The following is a 17,388-nucleotide window of genomic DNA, read 5'->3' as shown; positions in this document are numbered from 1 at the left end:
ATTGTGATTTTCCCTGGGCATAAGGGGGGAGGGTCGTGAAGTAGTTTCATATAGTATAGGTAGCAGAATGCATTTCCTGAAACCGGAGTTATAGGTGCATAAGGCATTCGCTGGACGATTTACGTACAAATTGTGAACTTTCTGGATAATAGGTACCTAAATTAGTTGCGTATATTAAAACCCACTAGATGTTAAACACCTGAATGGTAGGCAAATTTATTCAATATTACCTAGGGTTTATGCTACCAAAGTTAGTCAATATATGTAACACCTGAATAGTAGACAAAATTATGCAATTTTACCCACGGTTTATTGTACCTAAGTTATTCCCTGATTGATAGACACAAAATGTAAACTCATAAATGATAGGTATATCTAAATCACTTGCGAATGTGAAAACTCATACGATATTTGACACCTGCACGATAGGAAAAAGTACACAATTCTACCTATGGTTCATCTAGAGATACCCAAAGTAGCAAGTGAACGAACTGTGTATTGAGTGGTGACGTGTGAGAGTATTTCATAAAACTTAACTAATGGAATACAACAACACAACTAAAACACATAACTTCCATAGTAATAGCTGAAATTTCATACGAGACAAAATACAAAAGGATGTTTAATCACTACATGATAGGAATACCTCCACAAAAGGATGTTTAATGAGATTGAGAAATCTACGAAATCTAATAGGAATATCTACACAACCACATCTACTTTAAAATAGCAAATATAAAGATCAAATCTGAAAGGAAGAGATATACAATAATTAAGACAATTAATCTTTTTAAATAATGAATATCTCCACAAACATATCTCCTAAAATATGGCATCAGTTACATACAATAATTAAGGTATTAATCACGTTGACATATTTAATAATAGGATTATCTACACAAACATATCTACTAAAAAATGGCAAATATATAGGTCAAATCAGAAAGGAAGAGATATACAATAATTAAGGCAATTAATGGTTTTTAAATCAGGAAAAATAAATTGATGGTATTAAATTCTAATTTGTGTTTATAACTGATACCATATTCAAATTCAAAAAAAAAAAAAAACCTATATTTGAGGAATATTTTCCTTCTTCGACGAGAAGGGTAAAATAGTCAAACTAAAAAAACGAGAAAAAAACTTAATTATAGACTTAAAACCTATACGGTAGGTTTAATTATATGAATGGGTGTAGATTAAAAGAAAACATAGGATTGGGTTTCTCTTAAAAGGAGCTTCATTTTTTGGGTTTTTTTCTAATTTTCTCTTCTTTGAAAGCATCTCCAGGCACCATGGCCTGGTTTCTCACAGATTTGACAGATAAGTGGACCATTGAAGTTCTGAGTTGTATTGTTTCCCCTTATGTTCCTCTGATTATTGCCTCTGAGATTGTTATTGTTCTTGAAACTTCCTTGAGCTGGGAACTGTGGATAGTTGTTCTGATCTTCAGAATATGAACCTTGATTGGTGCTATAGCCAGGATTCTGAGAGAAGCCACCATTCTGAGAGAAATTTTGTTGAGAGAAGCCACCATGCTGAGAGAAATTTTGTTGCTGCTGCATGTTGTTTCCTCCACTGTTTGCCAAGAATCCGGATGGTTGAGATACTTGACCACTCAACATATTTTGTCCATTACCATAACCAGCACTAGTAACCATTGTACCATGGACAGGAGGGGCCACAAAGTTGGTCTGACTCACAGGATTTGCAGGTCTATTGTAGGAATTTACATGAGTAACAGTATATGTTGCAGCAGTGTTAGTGGCTCCCAAGACACTTTGAGCAAGTAAGGCAGTAAGTTGTGCAAGAGGATTTGGTTTTTCTGGTTGAGTAGATGTAGATGCAGTACTAATAGTATGGCTAAGCAAGGCAGTGAGTTGAGTCAATGGTGAAGCCTTTTGCTCAAGTTCAATCTCACATTCTGCTGATAGTAGTAAGGACCTAACCTCTTCCAGATCAATGCTCTTTCCTCTTATAATCTGTCTAGTATGACCATATTCACTAGGTAATCCAGCAAGAATTAGAACTTTTACATCTTGATCAGACATCTTAACCCCAAGCACAGCAAGTTGATCTCTCACAGTCTTAAACTTCAGCAAATATTTTTCTATCGAATCACTACCTTTCTGAATATTTTGCAAAGTAGATTTTAACTGCATAACATGAGCTTCATTGACAGTTGCATATCGTTTCTTAAGTGTCAACCAAACTTCCATTGAAGATGTGCAACCAGTAACAAGAGTGAGTGCTTCAGGTGATAAGGTGTTAATCAACATAGAAATAAGAGCACTATCCTGTTCCATCCATTTCTCATGAGCACAAGAATTGTCAGTAAGATTACCTTCATTTTCAACAATGAATTGTGGTGGACAGGGATGAGATCCATCCACAAACTTCAAGAGGCCATGACCTCTGAGATGATGTTGCATTTGAAAGACCCAAGTAGGGTAATTTGTCTCATCCAATCTGACGGAGATAGTGTTGCAGGTCTGAGTGGGAAACGCCATGATGTTTCAACCCTTGATCTGAGAGAAGAATGATCTAAAAGATTGAATCTTGAACCTCGACAAACAGCTATAGAGGATAGCCACAAACGCTCAAAAGGTATGAGCCACACAAATTGCTATGAAAATAGCCTCAAATCTTGATTCATGAACCAATATCCACAAACCAAGAACAGAATAGTAGATCTATGAGTAGAGAATCTGATTTCTTTCACCGATATATGATATTTTTCTTGTTAACTTTGCTTGATTCTTGAGTAATATCTTGAACAGTAATGATTTTCTATTGGTAATTTGAGCAAAGAACTGGAAGAACAAAGATAGAAGAAGAGGAACTTAGGCTTTCGATGGCAGATCGGATCGAAATTGCAGTGGATAGCTTGACGACGAATCGGATTGGAGTTGCAGCGGAGAGCTATGAAGGATCGATGGTCCAAACACCATGGGCTTTGATACCATGTTGGAAATTATGGAGTAGTGATGGTGCGATTGAAAACCCTTGAACCAGAGAAAGGAGGAAGAAGACGAAGGAAAAAGGAGAGAGAGAGCTAAACGATCTTGATTATATCACTGAGTGTTTGTTACAGAGAAAATGCTTAGCTAACTAATTACTGTAGCAATTAGGATATTTATATTGGTTAATTCATGCACATCATCACGTGCTAATTCTGTTGCTAATTAGTAACATAATGGATGGATGACAGCCACGTGGCACCAGTTATGCTTGATCTTCATGGTCCTTATCATTCTGTAGGGAAGTTTGACCTTGACTTGATGAACTTTGACCTTGACTTAATGTCGTTGTTGCTAGTTGGCTTGCTAATTGACTTGAGCTGATGGTGATTCCTTGAGCTGATGATGCTTCACTCTTAACAACTGGAACACACAATTCCAATTTCAAATATCGATCTCAAGCACTGCCCAATTTCCGATTTGAATTTCACACTGCATTTACTGGGAGGACTGTTGCCTCCTTGAAGAAGCAGTCTTGGATCTGCAATCTCTGGAAATACTCCCTCAAAGTAAGACATACTCACAAATTTATGAAGGTTCAAGCGGTCACTGGGTTTCTTTCCTGTAAACATCTCTAACAAGAGAATCCCAAAGCTATACACATCCCCATGTGTTGATGCCTCACTTCCCGTTTCATACTCTACAATTTAATTGAAAGTCACTTGCTGTCAGTATATATAATTGCAAATAGTACTAGAGCGTATTGCAATTAAGCTAGAGGAAATTACATCTATTGTAACATGAAGTACGTGTAAATGTTATTAGCAGTAAAAAAGATTCAACCAGGGAAAAAGGAGAAACAAATTCTGCAGAATATGAAGATAATCATTTACCTGGCGCAACATAGCTAACAGGTCCTCTTAATTTAATGACACCTGGTAGATTTGTAGAAATGTTATTGGGTTTGGAGAGAAATCTTGCTAGTCCAAAGTCAGAAACCCGTCCAGTCAAGTCATTGTCCAAAAGAATATTGCTCGGCTTTAGATCACAATGAACTATTGGTGTATCACAATGATTATGAAGATAATCCAGTGCACAAGCAACATCAATGGCAATGTCTAGCCTCTGAACAAAACTTAAATTCTTGGGTGCGCTTCTTACCTTTTGTGTTCCAACAGTTGGATGAAGCCACTCTTCCAAGGTACCATTCTCCATGAACTCATAAACCAGAGCCTTGAAATCATTACCACGAAAATCAATACTCGAACATGAGGTTATAATCTTAACGATGTTGCGATGCCTGATACTTCGCAACACCTCACATTCAGCTATGAAACTCTTCAAAGACCCTTGGTGTAATAAGTTAAATACCTTCACAGCAACAAGTACTTGAGCTCTATCAATAAATGCTTTATACACAGACCCAAAAGTACCCACACCAATCAAATTTTCTGAAGAAAACCTATCAGTAGCTTTTAGAAGAGTATTATATGAAACCTGGAAGAAGTTCGAATTGTCCCTTTTGGTTCCTCTGTCGATGTTTCCTATCAAACATGCAAAGAAATAAACAGGACAGCACCATAGCTATTTGACAATGGTGATTGGTGACTATAATAACAAGCAGCCACTAGACAGTGGACTGAACGTTTATAGATTAGTGACTATAATGCATGGTATATAGGAGAGGAAGAGCGAACCTGCTTAACAATTTCTGGGTTTGACTTGCTTTTCCAAAAACGATGTGTATCAAATTAATTGACAACTTCATTTGAAGGCCAAAAGTACCAAATGAAAGAGGGATCAAAGAAATGTCCAAGAAAAGAGAAGCTAGATGAGCTGGAAGGCGAAGTAAGGCGACCACCTAATTACTTAGGAGAGCCTTCTGCTATTGCCGACTTATAACTCGTTCAGGGAGGATTCTTGGAAAGCCACCACCTGGAATCTCTACAACTCGTTCAGGGAAGATTTTCTGAAACAAAAGTACCAAATGAAATAGCAAAGAAATATCCAAAAAGCACCATATAACTATTTGGTGACTATAACATCAAGCAGCTACTAGACAATGGACGTACTGTTTATAGAATAGTAGCCATAGCAGATGAAATTTGGTTGTGAAATTGGTTTGTTTTCCTTTGGAGGCATATGCATATATGACTACTAGTTTATGTATAGGGGAGGTAGAAACTGCTTACACTTTCTGGTTGATCACTTGCTTTTCCAAAGATGATTTACTTGGATCCAATTGGCAACTTCATTAATTTGAAGGTTGGAAATTGGGACAGACAAAAGTACCAAATGAAAATAGCAAAGAAATATCCAAGAAGGAGAAGCTAGCCAGCTGAGCGGAAAGCGAAGTAAAGCTGTGTATGATTCTTCGAAAGCCACCAGCTGATTACTTAGAGCCTTCTATTGTCAACTTCAAACAGTGTAGATTACAACACACTGAAAAGAATGGTAACTATAAAAAATTAGATAATTCTGTTTTGTCGAGCCCTGCTTTGGTCTCTGGTTTGATGAGTCTCAAATTAAAAGCATCTGCATATGCTACAATCTCAATAGGTCCTAACTGAAATATCGACAAATTAAAGAAAGAAATGGAGACATCATCGACTCCATGTATCAGCACCAAGAATTCAAATGAACAACAAAACAATTGGAGGAAAAAAAAAAAAATCTAGTATAGAACACAAGAGCCATCACAGAACAGTAGAGAAAAGTTTTACCCGAAAATCACCTATTAAATTTATAAAAGATGCAGCAGTATTATCCAGACAAATTTCTTCATTCACTGTATTACATTGAAAACAAAAGAGATACAAGAAGCATCGAGCATACAAATATATATAAAAGCCTTCTCAAAACAGTAAAAACGCAAGTGGTTCTAGCCAAGAAGATTGTCCCTAATGGACTGCAATTAAGTTGCAACATCACTGATATCCTTTGGGAACTCGGCAGAACAGGCGATTCGAATTCCAAATATCAAAGTCAACTCCTCTTCAAGTTTCTGTTCTCTCACGCCGGATTGATTGGGAGCTTCATCGACAATATTGGTGATGCCTCCTTGACGAAAGTAGTGAATCATTATCTGTAATATATGCAACACGTTCAGGATGATAAATCAAAGGAAATTAATAATGGAGAATCAGCTCTTAAAGAGTGAATCATTCTCTTAAAGACCCTATCAATGTCTTTATAATTTCCTTTTGTCTTAAGTAGCTTGATTCTAGCTCTCTGATTTTGTAACTGTTACTATCATTGAATCACACATTCATTGTATATGGACCCAACTGTAATATAAATAGAAAAGCAATCTCACGTTTGAGGTATGAAATCCAATTCCAAAATCATTGTCTTTCACAGGAGAGCCATGAAGATTCAAGCTGTCCCTAAACATGTGATCAGTGGGTCTCTTCTCTGTAAATAATTCTAGCAAGAGAATGCCAAAGCTAGCTATAGACATCCCCATATGTTGACACCTCACTTCCCATACCATACTCTACAGTTCAAACAATATGTATCACAAATATTAGTGACTGCGTATACATCTGTGCATATATCCTATCAAATTAATCGCTGTCGTTGAACTATGTAAGAGTAACACCAGGCAAGAGAAAATGTTAAGTATGAGGATACTTACCTGGTGCAGCATAACCAACTGATCCTCTAACTCCAATAGAGCTTGATTGATTTGAAGCAACATTACTGGTTTCTGAGAGAAACTTTGCCAGTCCAAAGTCAGAAACCCGGCCAGTCAAGTCATTGTCCAAACGAACATTGCTCGGCTTGAGATCACAATGAGTGTGAAGACACACCAGTGCATATGCAACAGCAATGGCTATGTCTAGCTAGCCTCTGAAGAAGACTTAATTTCGTGGGTGCGTATCTTACCTTTTTTTTTTTTTTTTTCCACTAGTTGGATGCAGCCACTCTTCCAAGGTCCCATTCTCCATGAACTAAAGACCAGAGCCTTGAAATCACTACCGCGAAAATCAATACTCGATCTTAATGATGTTGCGATGCCTGATACTTCTCAACACCTCACGTACGGATTTATGGGTTGGGCTTCGGCTTGGACCTTGAGTTTGGGCCTTCCTTGCCCTCTTGTTTGTTTTGTCTGGGCCAAGTTACAATTGAAATGTGTTTTGAAGATGATTAATTGATTATACCTCGTGACCGGCTTAATGGAATTTATGTGAGGTCTCGACAGTCTCGTACCACAAATCCACGATTACGTGCAATGCCGGGTGTTGGCTGTTGGTTTCCTTGAGTTGTGTAGTTGTCTTTGAGTCATGTTTTTTCCTTTGTTTTTGTCGCTTGGAATAAGTGCGCAGTGAGTTATATGATGAAATTTATTTGCTAAGGATTTTTTCCCCATTTAGATCGAAAAGATATGATAGTGTGTTGCTTCATGATCTAAATTTTGGTGTATGTATTTTCCTGACGGTGTCTTAATGAAGCTGTGCATATATATGCATATTCAATCCCCTAAAAAAATAAAAAACAATAAAAGACTTAAAAACTGTTGTGCACTTTGATACCTCTCTGTCAATACGTCCAGTTATTAAAGGACTTGTATTAAGCTCCATTCAATCAGTATATAAATTTAGATTTCGTTGCAGCTTTAGAAATTAATGAAGGGGGATTGGAGGTTGCCATGGGATTCAAGTTCCTATGTGCGATCATTTGCCAATGTGGAGAAAGGTCAGTTTAACCTAGCTCGATCGCAACAACTGATGGAGGTGGAGGCAGCCAGGGTCGAATCGACCTTGAGCGCCCGTGACTATTTGATTTTTTTTTTTTTTTCTATCAAAGTAAAAGATTTCATTCAAGTGGAATAGCAATATTACAAGTAGTATTGCAAATCAAACAAGAGCCATAAGGCCTACTTGTAATATAAAGACAGATCAACTGATATGTACATACCTTCCTAGAATTAAGAAAAACAATTGAGCTAATAACTCTCAAGTCTCAAGTACTGTGAGGCCGCAAAGAAAGCCACAAACCAACAACGGGCCATGATATGGATATAACCAACGTCGGTATACCAAATTACCAACCAAGTGATAGCTCAGACTTAAGAAGGAAAAAAGAACTCCAACCTTCTCCACCTCTCGACTAGTAAATACCCATGATGAAATCTGGCTAATTAGAACTCAGACAATAGACATTGGCATTTTGTCGTGATATCTACATTATTTGATTTTCTCTTTAATGTCACAGTAAAGGACCCCCGCGGCCCTGCATTATTAGTAGTAGTGATTAGTGATATCTACATTATTGAAAGAAGGAATCTTAATACATCATCGAAGGCAGTTCTTCTTGTACCCTACAAGAGTTCGCATCAGTTCCCTGATCGCCTGTATAATCAGTATAATGCCCATTCACGATCGAACACGTTAGATTTGATTACGCACCGTTGATCGGTTCACAAATTCACAACCGTGACGACATAAAACTTTGTTGTTAGATACAAAACTGGCTACTGTTTGATCACAAATTATTGAGCCAAGTTCTTTAATTGGTTGGTTTCATGATTACCACATAAAATCATCTAGCTATGTTCTCAATCCTTATCCTAAAATCAAGTTGCATATATGCAGCTTGCCAGCTTGTGCTGTTGCCTTTACAATTTGATCTCTATATAAGCGCACTCTGCACTCACTTCATTCCTCATCCATTCCCTAAACAAGATCTGCATACTTCATATCGATCAATATATAGGAATACCAAATACCTATATGCATGGATCAGTTTCGTCTTCTTTGTCTGTTTTCAATTTTCTATGTAAGTCTTAGTTAGTTCACGAATTACGTACTCCATAATCCATATATCTATTGTCTTTAAAATACAATCTTCATATAAACGCACATATGCTTCTTCTTTTATTTTATTATTTTTGTTTTTATTTTATTTTTATCAAGTATTATTTTTATTTTGGTCTAAGGCTGCTTCTTCTTTTATTTTTTTGTTTAATATATTTATTTAAAAAAAAAATGACTATTTCAAAAGGTATAGTGTATAGTAATTTTAGTGTGTTGTTGAATATATTGACAAACTTATCAAATATTTGATAATTTCATAAAATATATTATTTTGTTAAGCAAATGTCAAAAGTCATACGCGAATCTAATAAATTAATAATATTGAGATAAAAATTACAATTTATGTTAAATAATAAGTTTCTATGTTTAAATGAATAGTAAGTTTCTATTAAAAGACTCATAAACTGAAAATGTGGACTGACAGGTAAAGAAAGTATGTTATACTTACATACTTAATAAGTTTCTGATGCATTCATATATTAAAATTGGTTAAAATTTGACTAAAAAATAACTAACATTATTAAAGATGCTCTAAGTACATACTCATATTGTAGTTAATTTGTGGCATGCGCGTAGGTGGCATCAGCAGTGGTGGGAATTGGGTATTCTAATAAGGTCGGTGATGGCAAGTCCTGGATGTCTTACTGGAATTCAGCTTTGCCAAAATCTCCATTGCCTTCCAAAGCTGTACAACAACTTCTAAACCTTGCAGGTATATACTATTCAATTAATAATAATATAACTTAATTAACTGAGTTTAAGGTAAATTCATTCTAAATTCAAGCACGTACAAGATCTAGATAATTTTAAGCTAACTGAGCTTCTAATTAACGCATAGGACAGCTATAATGAGATTTTTTTTTCCTTGAAGTATGATACTTCCAGAGATTTTAAGGAAAAAGAAAAAAAAATGTAAAACTAATGAAGGTTTGTTAATTTTTTTATGTTTAATTATAATTATTTCCACGGTTTTACCAAAGACAAGTATGCTCATCAAAAGAACTGATATATTGGTCAGAAGGTGAAAGAAGTTACAGTGGGACTGGAAAGGATGCTGTAAGTGTTACACCACATAGAACAACAAACAAGGTTGGGATCCCATATGCTGCCTCTGAAGAAGAACTCAACGTGGAGCCAGGTTTAACTACATACTTCCAAGAAAAAGATCTTCAGCATTTGGGAAAAACGGTGACAATGCGATTCTTGAAACCTACAAGTAACAAGGCAACTCTTTTGCGTCGTCAAGTTGCAAAGTCCTTACCCTTTTCAAGCAGCAAGTTGCCAGAAATTCTAACATACTTTGGAGTGAAACCCAAGTCCCCGGTTGCAGAAATAATGAAAAGCACAATCAAAGAGTGCGAGGCACCGGCCATCAAAGGCGAAGACAAGTACTGCGCAACATCGTTAGAATCCTTGATCGATTTCACGGTTTCAAAGATCGGAAAGTACGTCCAAGTTTATTCAACCGAGGCCGAAAACGAAAACAAACAAGACTATAGCATTGAGATTACTGGAGTCCAAAGTATTGGAGTCGACAGATCTATTGTGTGCCACAAGGAGGACTATGTTTATGGTGTGTTTTACTGATACAAATTCTATGGCACAACAAGGGCTTACATGGTTCCGTTGGTGGGTGTTGATGGAGTTACAAAAGCCAAAGCAGTAGCTATTTGCCATATTGACACCACTGGCTGGAACCCTAAGCATTTGGCCTTTCATGTCCTCAAAATGAAGCCAGGAAATACAATCCCAGTCTGTCATTTTCTGCACACTTCCAGTCTTTTGTGGGTTCCTATGTAAGGCATACAAATCCAAGGAGTGGTTATGTGTATTTATACTTTGGGCCATAAAATTAAGTCAGGGAAATCTATCAACCCAGTCCTGAATTATCAAAATGTATGGTGACCGTTTAGGTCTCCCAAAGTTTCTATTTTTGTAATTTGTATTTTCATATTATGTTTTTATGTTTGCATGAGAGGTTTTTGGCTTTATCCTCCTCTTTTTGTATATATTTCTCTTTTCTTCAGCAAAAGATAAATAAATTTAGCGATATGTATATATAATATGGTTTCCTAGTTACGTATGTACTCCTTTATATTGGACATGTCAAACTATCATGACTACCATTTTGTATCTTGTTGCACTACTACAAAAACCACATATAAGGACACTTTTTTTTCACTGAGTCCTAATAAGCTTATGAGGACGAGTTAAAAAAACCGGAGCAATAGTTTGCTCGCCCCGCCTAATTTTTTTTGTCAAAAGTTGAAATGGCTTACTTTGATTTTGGAGCCATTTCTTTTGAGAAATAAACAATACTTGGATTACATTATAAAAATGAAGTGCTGCTTCACCTTCCATTTTGTTTAATAATGGTTTTCATGTCTTTAGCAACATGGAAGCTGACGTGAAACTTCAGCATCAATAGATAAGTTCTTTAGTTTTATGTTTTGCTAGTGTTGAATGGTTAATTGGTATGTGTGGCTTCCTCTTGTCCCGCGTATATATTGATGGTGATGGAGACAGTTGGTATTTACAATTTGACAATTCCAATGTCCAAAGCAGTCTATGGAAAAATTTACAGATTTTTTTGGCATATTACAGAGTCAATATTCTTTGTTGTTTTCTTTCCATTGCACCTACCTTAAAGTTTTGTATATCAGTCCAAATACTCATCTTATTGCTTTGCTTGTTTTGTTTCCAGAGGTTGCTTTTTGTGCGGCTGTTGTAGCTAATCTCAACATAAAGAGTTGTATACTTTGCATGATTGATCATTATACAAGTCCAGATTACTGAAGGACCAAATTCTCAAATAAAAAGTTATATTTAGTTTGTGGATCTGCCTGATTGTGAAATTGATGGAGGGTGCGATTAGGTGCTCCACCAAGTCACCAACTATGTTCCTCTTTCTCCGATCAGCTTCCTGGAGCGCTCAGCCATAGTCTACAGAGACAGACCCTCTATTATGTATGGAGACATCGTCTACACTTGGAGACAGACACTTGAACAATGCACCAGACTTGCTTCTGCTCTTGCCCAACTTCGAATTTCTCAAGGCGATGTGGTAAGAAACTGAGAACTTTTAATGTTTTTTTCTCTGTTTGTCGCCATTATTGACTACTTTGCAATTGGATGTTATTGTTTTTTTAAGTTCAGAGTTTGGAAGTGTTGGCTTATCTCTGAATACTATGTATTGTACTCTGAATAGCTCGCTAAGAGATTAGATTAGATTGGGTTTTTTCTCTCTGTTTTTTTTAACTGTACTAATTTTGGAAAATATTTTAACTTGCGAAACATCCAATTAGACATTTACACAGTGATGAAAAGGAGGCTGGTTGTGATTAGCAAGTTGCTAGTTTTGTGTCTTCCACATGGTTTTTTTTTTTTTGGCTAAAATCATTCACATAGGATTGGAATTTGAATACCATGGTCAAGAACAAACAAAGAGGCGGGGACATGAACCAAAACCCCTCAACCAAAAACAGATGGCATAAAGCCAAATGAGCAAAAAGCCATAAGGCGAATACAAAGTAATAACATGAAGCTTGAAATATGTAAAGCATGCTTAGATCAAAGGTTCAGTCTTACAGTTTGCGTCCTACTTCGGATAGGATAATGAGCATGCATGCTAATAGCTTGTCAAAAACCTTAGATTAGATAGGTTTTTCCTTTGTTTATCTCTTTTCTGTTCCTATTTTGTTTGAGAATGCTACAACTTGTTCACACCCCATCCGTAAATGATGGCTGTTTTAAAGACAAGGGTGGTTGTGATTGGTAGGTTCCTGGTCTTGTTCTTCGCATGTGATTGGTAGCTCGTCAGTAGGTAGTTTGATCAAAAGGATTTCACTCCTATCCCCATGGTGACTCGAACCCATGAGTTCGTCAGTAGGTAGTGGGTGCTCTAACCACTGACTCAAACCTAACAAATTCCATTAATGTTTAAATGCTCAAACCTAACCCATCATCATTTGTTTAAAGCCAAATAGTTTTGCTTGGTAGCCTATAAATAGAGGCTACAACAAAGAAGAAAAACACATTCCTTCATCCATTTCATCTTCTTTGTCTCTCCATTTCCTTTCCATTTTCCTCTCCATCCTCTAGTTTCAAGTTTCTGCATTTTCAAGCAAAGAGAAGAAGAGAAGAAGAAGCCATGAAGCCTCCTAGCCGTCATCATCCACCTTGTGCCGTGATAGTGAAGTCTTGCTTTCAAGATTCAAGATCAACGTCTCAAGCTCTTCATCATCCACTCCCTTCACGGTGTAATTCTATCTTTTTCCTTGTAACTTCTTTTGGTTTTCTTTGTTTGGATTTGTAGAACTATGAATTGTAATTAACATAAACGTTTAGGGCAAAGTTTAAGCCTAATTTCTATGTTTGAATAAAGATTTCGAATTCCATAATTGTGATTCTAAGTTGCTTATGTGAGTTTGTTCGATTGAATTTGCTTGACAGAAAACTTTTATATGTTTATCTTATTTGGATTGACACTTATAGGATTTGCATATAATTGGTGCTAGATTTTGGTAAACGATTCACCTAATAGTTTTGTGAATCTAAATCACATGTAGTAAAGACTTTGGACAAAGGTCGAATTCAATTGAAGAGGATTGCAAATAGGTGAACTTATTCATAACTAGGTTGTGCACTTAAGTTGATAACCTTTCTCTATGCTTCTTGCGTTGAACATGTTTTGATTAGCTAGCTTTCTAGACTTTGATTGCATGTTTAATAGGATTGATCTAGGTGCTTTCATTTGGATTAATTAGTTAAGGAAAGTAAAATATGGGAAATCATTTGCTTCGAATGTTTCACATGATCAACTTCTTTCTCATGACTTGGATGATCAATTATAGGGTTTGAATCGAATTTGATTACATGGAATTGGTTTTGATCTTTGTTTCTTACGTTCCATTCTTGTATAGGTGTTTTTGTATTTTCTTTATTTTATTTATTTTAATTTTCGAAACTCTAATCCTAGACCCCCTTTGTTTTGTTATTTTGTATATATCATTTGTTTTATTTTTGTAAATACTATACTTTTTACTTAATTTAATTCTTTATTTGTTTTTGCAATTACATGTGTACCCTCAATCCCTGGCTAGAACGATCCCTACTTATTCTAGACTAACAACTACATTTTACAGGATTAAATTGCGCGCTTGCTTTTAGTGTATCAACGACTATATCCATACTTCATAGAGTATTCTCACGGCAATACCAAATCAGGCCTCCTTGTCTTTTCAAGGGTAGTTCCATCACATCACCCATTTTCCATAACTAGAACAATTACCTTACCACGTCTTACCTATTTTGACTCATGCAAACCGAAATTGGCGCATTTTTTACAGAACACACAAAATCACTCCTCACAAAACCTATAAATACACCCCAAATACTCCTTTATGTTAACTTTCACACAAAGCATGCCAAACCCCAGAGCACCATTTCCATGCTTCCTCGTCGCCATTCTTGTTTTCTTTATTCTACCTGTCATCTTTTCCCAAAATGGCGGTACTTCCGGTTCGCCGACGAAGGAAAGCGGCTAGTCCACATCACCGACGACCCTGACTACTAGTTTATGTATAGGGGAGGTAGAAACTGCTCAAACACTTTTTGGTTGACTTGCTTTTCCAAAGATGACTTTACTTGGATCTAATTGGCAACTTCATTTGAAGGTTAGGAATTGGGACAGACAAAAGTACCAAATGAAAATAGCAAAGAAATATCCAAGAAAGAGTCAAGGAGAAACTAGCCAGGTGAGCGGAAAGCGAAGTAAAGTTGTGTATGATTCTTGGAAAGCCACCACCCTGATTACTTAGAGCCTTCTATTGTCAACTACTCAACTTCAAACAGTCTAGATTACAACACTGAAAAGAATGGTAACTATAAGAAATTAGATAAATTACCATAAAAGAAAGTGCTGCATATGAGCCTCAAATTAAAAGTATATGCATATGATTGTTAGTTGTCACAATCTCAATAGGTCCTAACTGAAAGATCGACAAAGAAAGTAGGTGTTCTGTATATATTTCATACGAATTAATACAATCAATCATTCTGCCTCAATATCTTTTCCTATATGGCATCAGAGCAGGTTTGAACCCTAGCTCTTCTCTTCTTTTGTGTTGCAATCATATCCGTTTTATTTTCCAGTTTTCACCAATTCCCTGACTGAAGACGAAATCATCTCTTCAGGCAGCTCTCATGCAGATGATTCCACCAATCCCTTGTTTCTTCATCACTCAGACCATCCTGGTCTGCTTCTTGTTTCAAAAAGGTTGAATGGTGATAATTATCACTCTTAGTGTCGTGCCATGAGAATTTCTCTGTGCCAAGAATAAGACAGGTTTCATTACTGGCAGGATCAAGGAACCTGATGAAGCATCGAAGCCCGATGAGCATGCCCTTTGGCAGCGTTGTAATGACATGGTACTCTCTTAGATTCTCAACTCAATTGAACCAGAGCTAGCCGATTCCGTTCTTAATTTCATGCAATACTCCTCATGCTATTTGGGAACATCTTCGTGAAATGTTCTCCTTGGGGAATGCTCCTCGCATTTTTCATAGCGAGATATTTACAAAATTGAGCAATGTTCAATGTCTGTTGCTGCGTATTACACCAAACTGAAAGGGCTGTGGGACGAGCTAGCATCCTTCAACTCCTCTGTAACCTACACTTGTGGAGCTCAAAATGACCGTACCAAATTGATGCAATTTCTCATGGGACTAAATTAGTCTTATTCAAGTACGCGTGGTCAGATTTTATTAATGAACCCCTTACCATCGGTTCGTCAGGCCTATGCATCTGTTGCTCAAGAAGAAAAACAACGGAAATTGGGATCTTCCATCTCCATCCCGTCAAACACAGCGGCTATGGCTGTGCGTGGCAATTTCAATAGGAACCAATCCAACAAACTGCGCAATAAGGAGCCTTTTCAGTATACCTATTGTGGTGAATAATACCACAAAGAAGCAATACAAGAAAAATGGGTACCCTCCTGGTCATCCCAAGAACAAAGCCCGACATCAACGTCAAGGCAACCAAAATTAGGCATCTGGTAGCAATCCTTCAGCAAATATTGTGGACTCTACCCCTACTTTTCAGGAACTCCAGTCCTCTCTCCCAAATTTGACCGAGGATCAGCACACTTAAATACTCGGTGCCTTGACTCCTAAGCCTGCCGTTCCACAAGCCAATGCAGCTGCTGCTTCAGCTTCTGAATATTCATTAGGTTTGTTGTCAGTTGATCCCAACCGTTGGATAATTGATAGCAGAGCAACCCACTGTATTACTTCTTCTCCTAAATCATTGATGAATATTAATAATCATCCTTCTTTGGCACCAGTTTCTTTACCTAGCAGAGACAAAGCCGACATCACTATGACCGGCTCAATTCGCATTAATAATTCTTTTCAATTAAACAATGTCTTATGTGTGCCAAGTTTTAGAGTTGATCTTATGTCTGTTGGAAAAACAACCGATGACTTACATTGTTCGGTGACATTTTTTCCCACTTGGTGTATTTTACACGACTTGGCTACGAGGACGATGATTGGTGTGGGTAAGCGACGTGGTGACCTCTATTACCTTGTGGCGTTGGCTTGTACTCCTCCTTCTTCCCGCTTCGCTTGCAATCTGATTATCTCCTCCAACCTCTGGCATCGCCGCTTGGGTCACCCATCTCCTGCTCGTTTAAAGTTTTTGGCCAATAATTTGCTGCATTTTTCTTTTGATTCTAGTAATAAATGCGATTTTTGTCCGTTAGCGAGACAAACTCGTCAACCTTTCCTTCCTAGTTCAATTTCAACTTCTAAATGTTTTTCCCTTATTCATTGTGACATTTGAGGTCGTTTTAAAACCTCTTCTTTATCTGGTGCTTATTATTTTTTAACTATTGTGGATGATTTTTCCCATTTTACATGGGTATTTTAAATGCGTCATAAAAGTGAAACGCAAACAATATTGCTCTAATTCTTTCATTATGTTGCTACTCAATTCAACACCAAAGACCAACAATTTCGATCCGATAATGGCGCTAAATTTCTTTCCCTACAAAATTTTTTTCTTGAACAAGGCGTAATTTTTCAACACTCTTGTGTTTACACACCTCAACAAAATGGTGTTGTCGAACGAAAACATAGACACATTCTTGAAACAGCTTGAGCTCTTCGTTTTCAATCCCATCTACCTATTGAATTTTGGGGAGAATGTGTTCTCACTACAGTTTACACAATTAACCGTCTTCCTACTTTGTTGCTCAACAAGAAATCACCCTTTGAAATTCTTTACAATAAGCCTCCTAATTATTCTCTTATGAGGGTTTTTGGTTGTGTCGCTTTTGCAACTTCTATCAACCCATCTTCAAAATTTGCCCCTCATGCTATCAAATGTATTTTTCTTGGTTATCCCATGGGTCAAAAGGCATACAAACTATACAATATTGAAACCAAGAAAATATTTACTAATCGGGATGTTGTTTTTTTAGAGGACACTTTTTATTACTCACCACACCCAAATTCAGCCCCAAAACCCACTACTGCGACCCAGCCCATTCCTCTCCCTCTCTTACTCGATATTCAGCAATGCCCAAATTCAGCAACACTTT

At 36.9% G+C, this 17,388-nt stretch overlaps 1 protein-coding gene, 1 long non-coding RNA gene and 1 pseudogene across 2 annotated transcripts; 2 read left to right on the top strand and 1 right to left on the bottom strand.

The window, feature by feature from the left end:
• Positions 1–72: 72 nt before the first annotated feature.
• On the bottom strand, positions 73–6,660 carry LOC133716716 (probable LRR receptor-like serine/threonine-protein kinase At3g47570). Its single transcript, XM_062143388.1, has 6 exons — positions 6,598–6,660; positions 6,277–6,456; positions 5,887–6,045; positions 4,864–4,929; positions 3,854–4,544; positions 73–3,660 (listed from the first exon to the last, which is right to left on the bottom strand). The coding sequence occupies exons 1-6, from the start codon at positions 6,658–6,660 to the stop codon at positions 3,377–3,379; spliced, it is 1,443 nt and encodes a 480-aa protein (XP_061999372.1). The 3' UTR covers positions 73–3,376.
• A 1,925-nt stretch (positions 6,661–8,585) lies between these two features.
• Positions 8,586–10,773, top strand: LOC133715199 (BURP domain protein RD22-like; annotated as a pseudogene).
• Positions 10,774–11,063: 290 nt separating this feature from the next.
• Positions 11,064–13,190, top strand: LOC133717859 (uncharacterized). Its single transcript, XR_009849981.1, has 2 exons — positions 11,064–11,846; positions 12,561–13,190. It is a non-coding gene; the product is annotated as an uncharacterized LOC133717859 (long non-coding RNA).
• The last annotated feature ends 4,198 nt before the right edge of the window (positions 13,191–17,388 follow it).

Source organism: Rosa rugosa, chromosome 6, assembly GCF_958449725.1.
Source record: "Rosa rugosa chromosome 6, drRosRugo1.1, whole genome shotgun sequence".
In the NCBI taxonomy this organism is placed as follows: Eukaryota; Viridiplantae; Streptophyta; class Magnoliopsida; order Rosales; family Rosaceae; genus Rosa; species Rosa rugosa.
This window is presented reverse-complemented; position numbering and strand designations above follow the sequence as displayed.

Coding starts and splice junctions, on each gene's coding strand:
- LOC133716716 (XM_062143388.1), bottom strand. CDS start 6,660: ATGTTGCTTCAAATCAATCAAGCTCTATTGGAGTTAGAGGATCAGTTG. Junction 6,046..6,276: donor TTGGATTTCATACCTCAAAC/GTGAGATTGCTT, acceptor CATATATTACAG/ATAATGATTCACTACTTTCG. Junction 4,930..5,886: donor TCCCAAAGGATATCAGTGAT/GTTGCAACTTAA, acceptor CTTTTGTTTCAG/AAAATCTTCCCTGAACGAGT.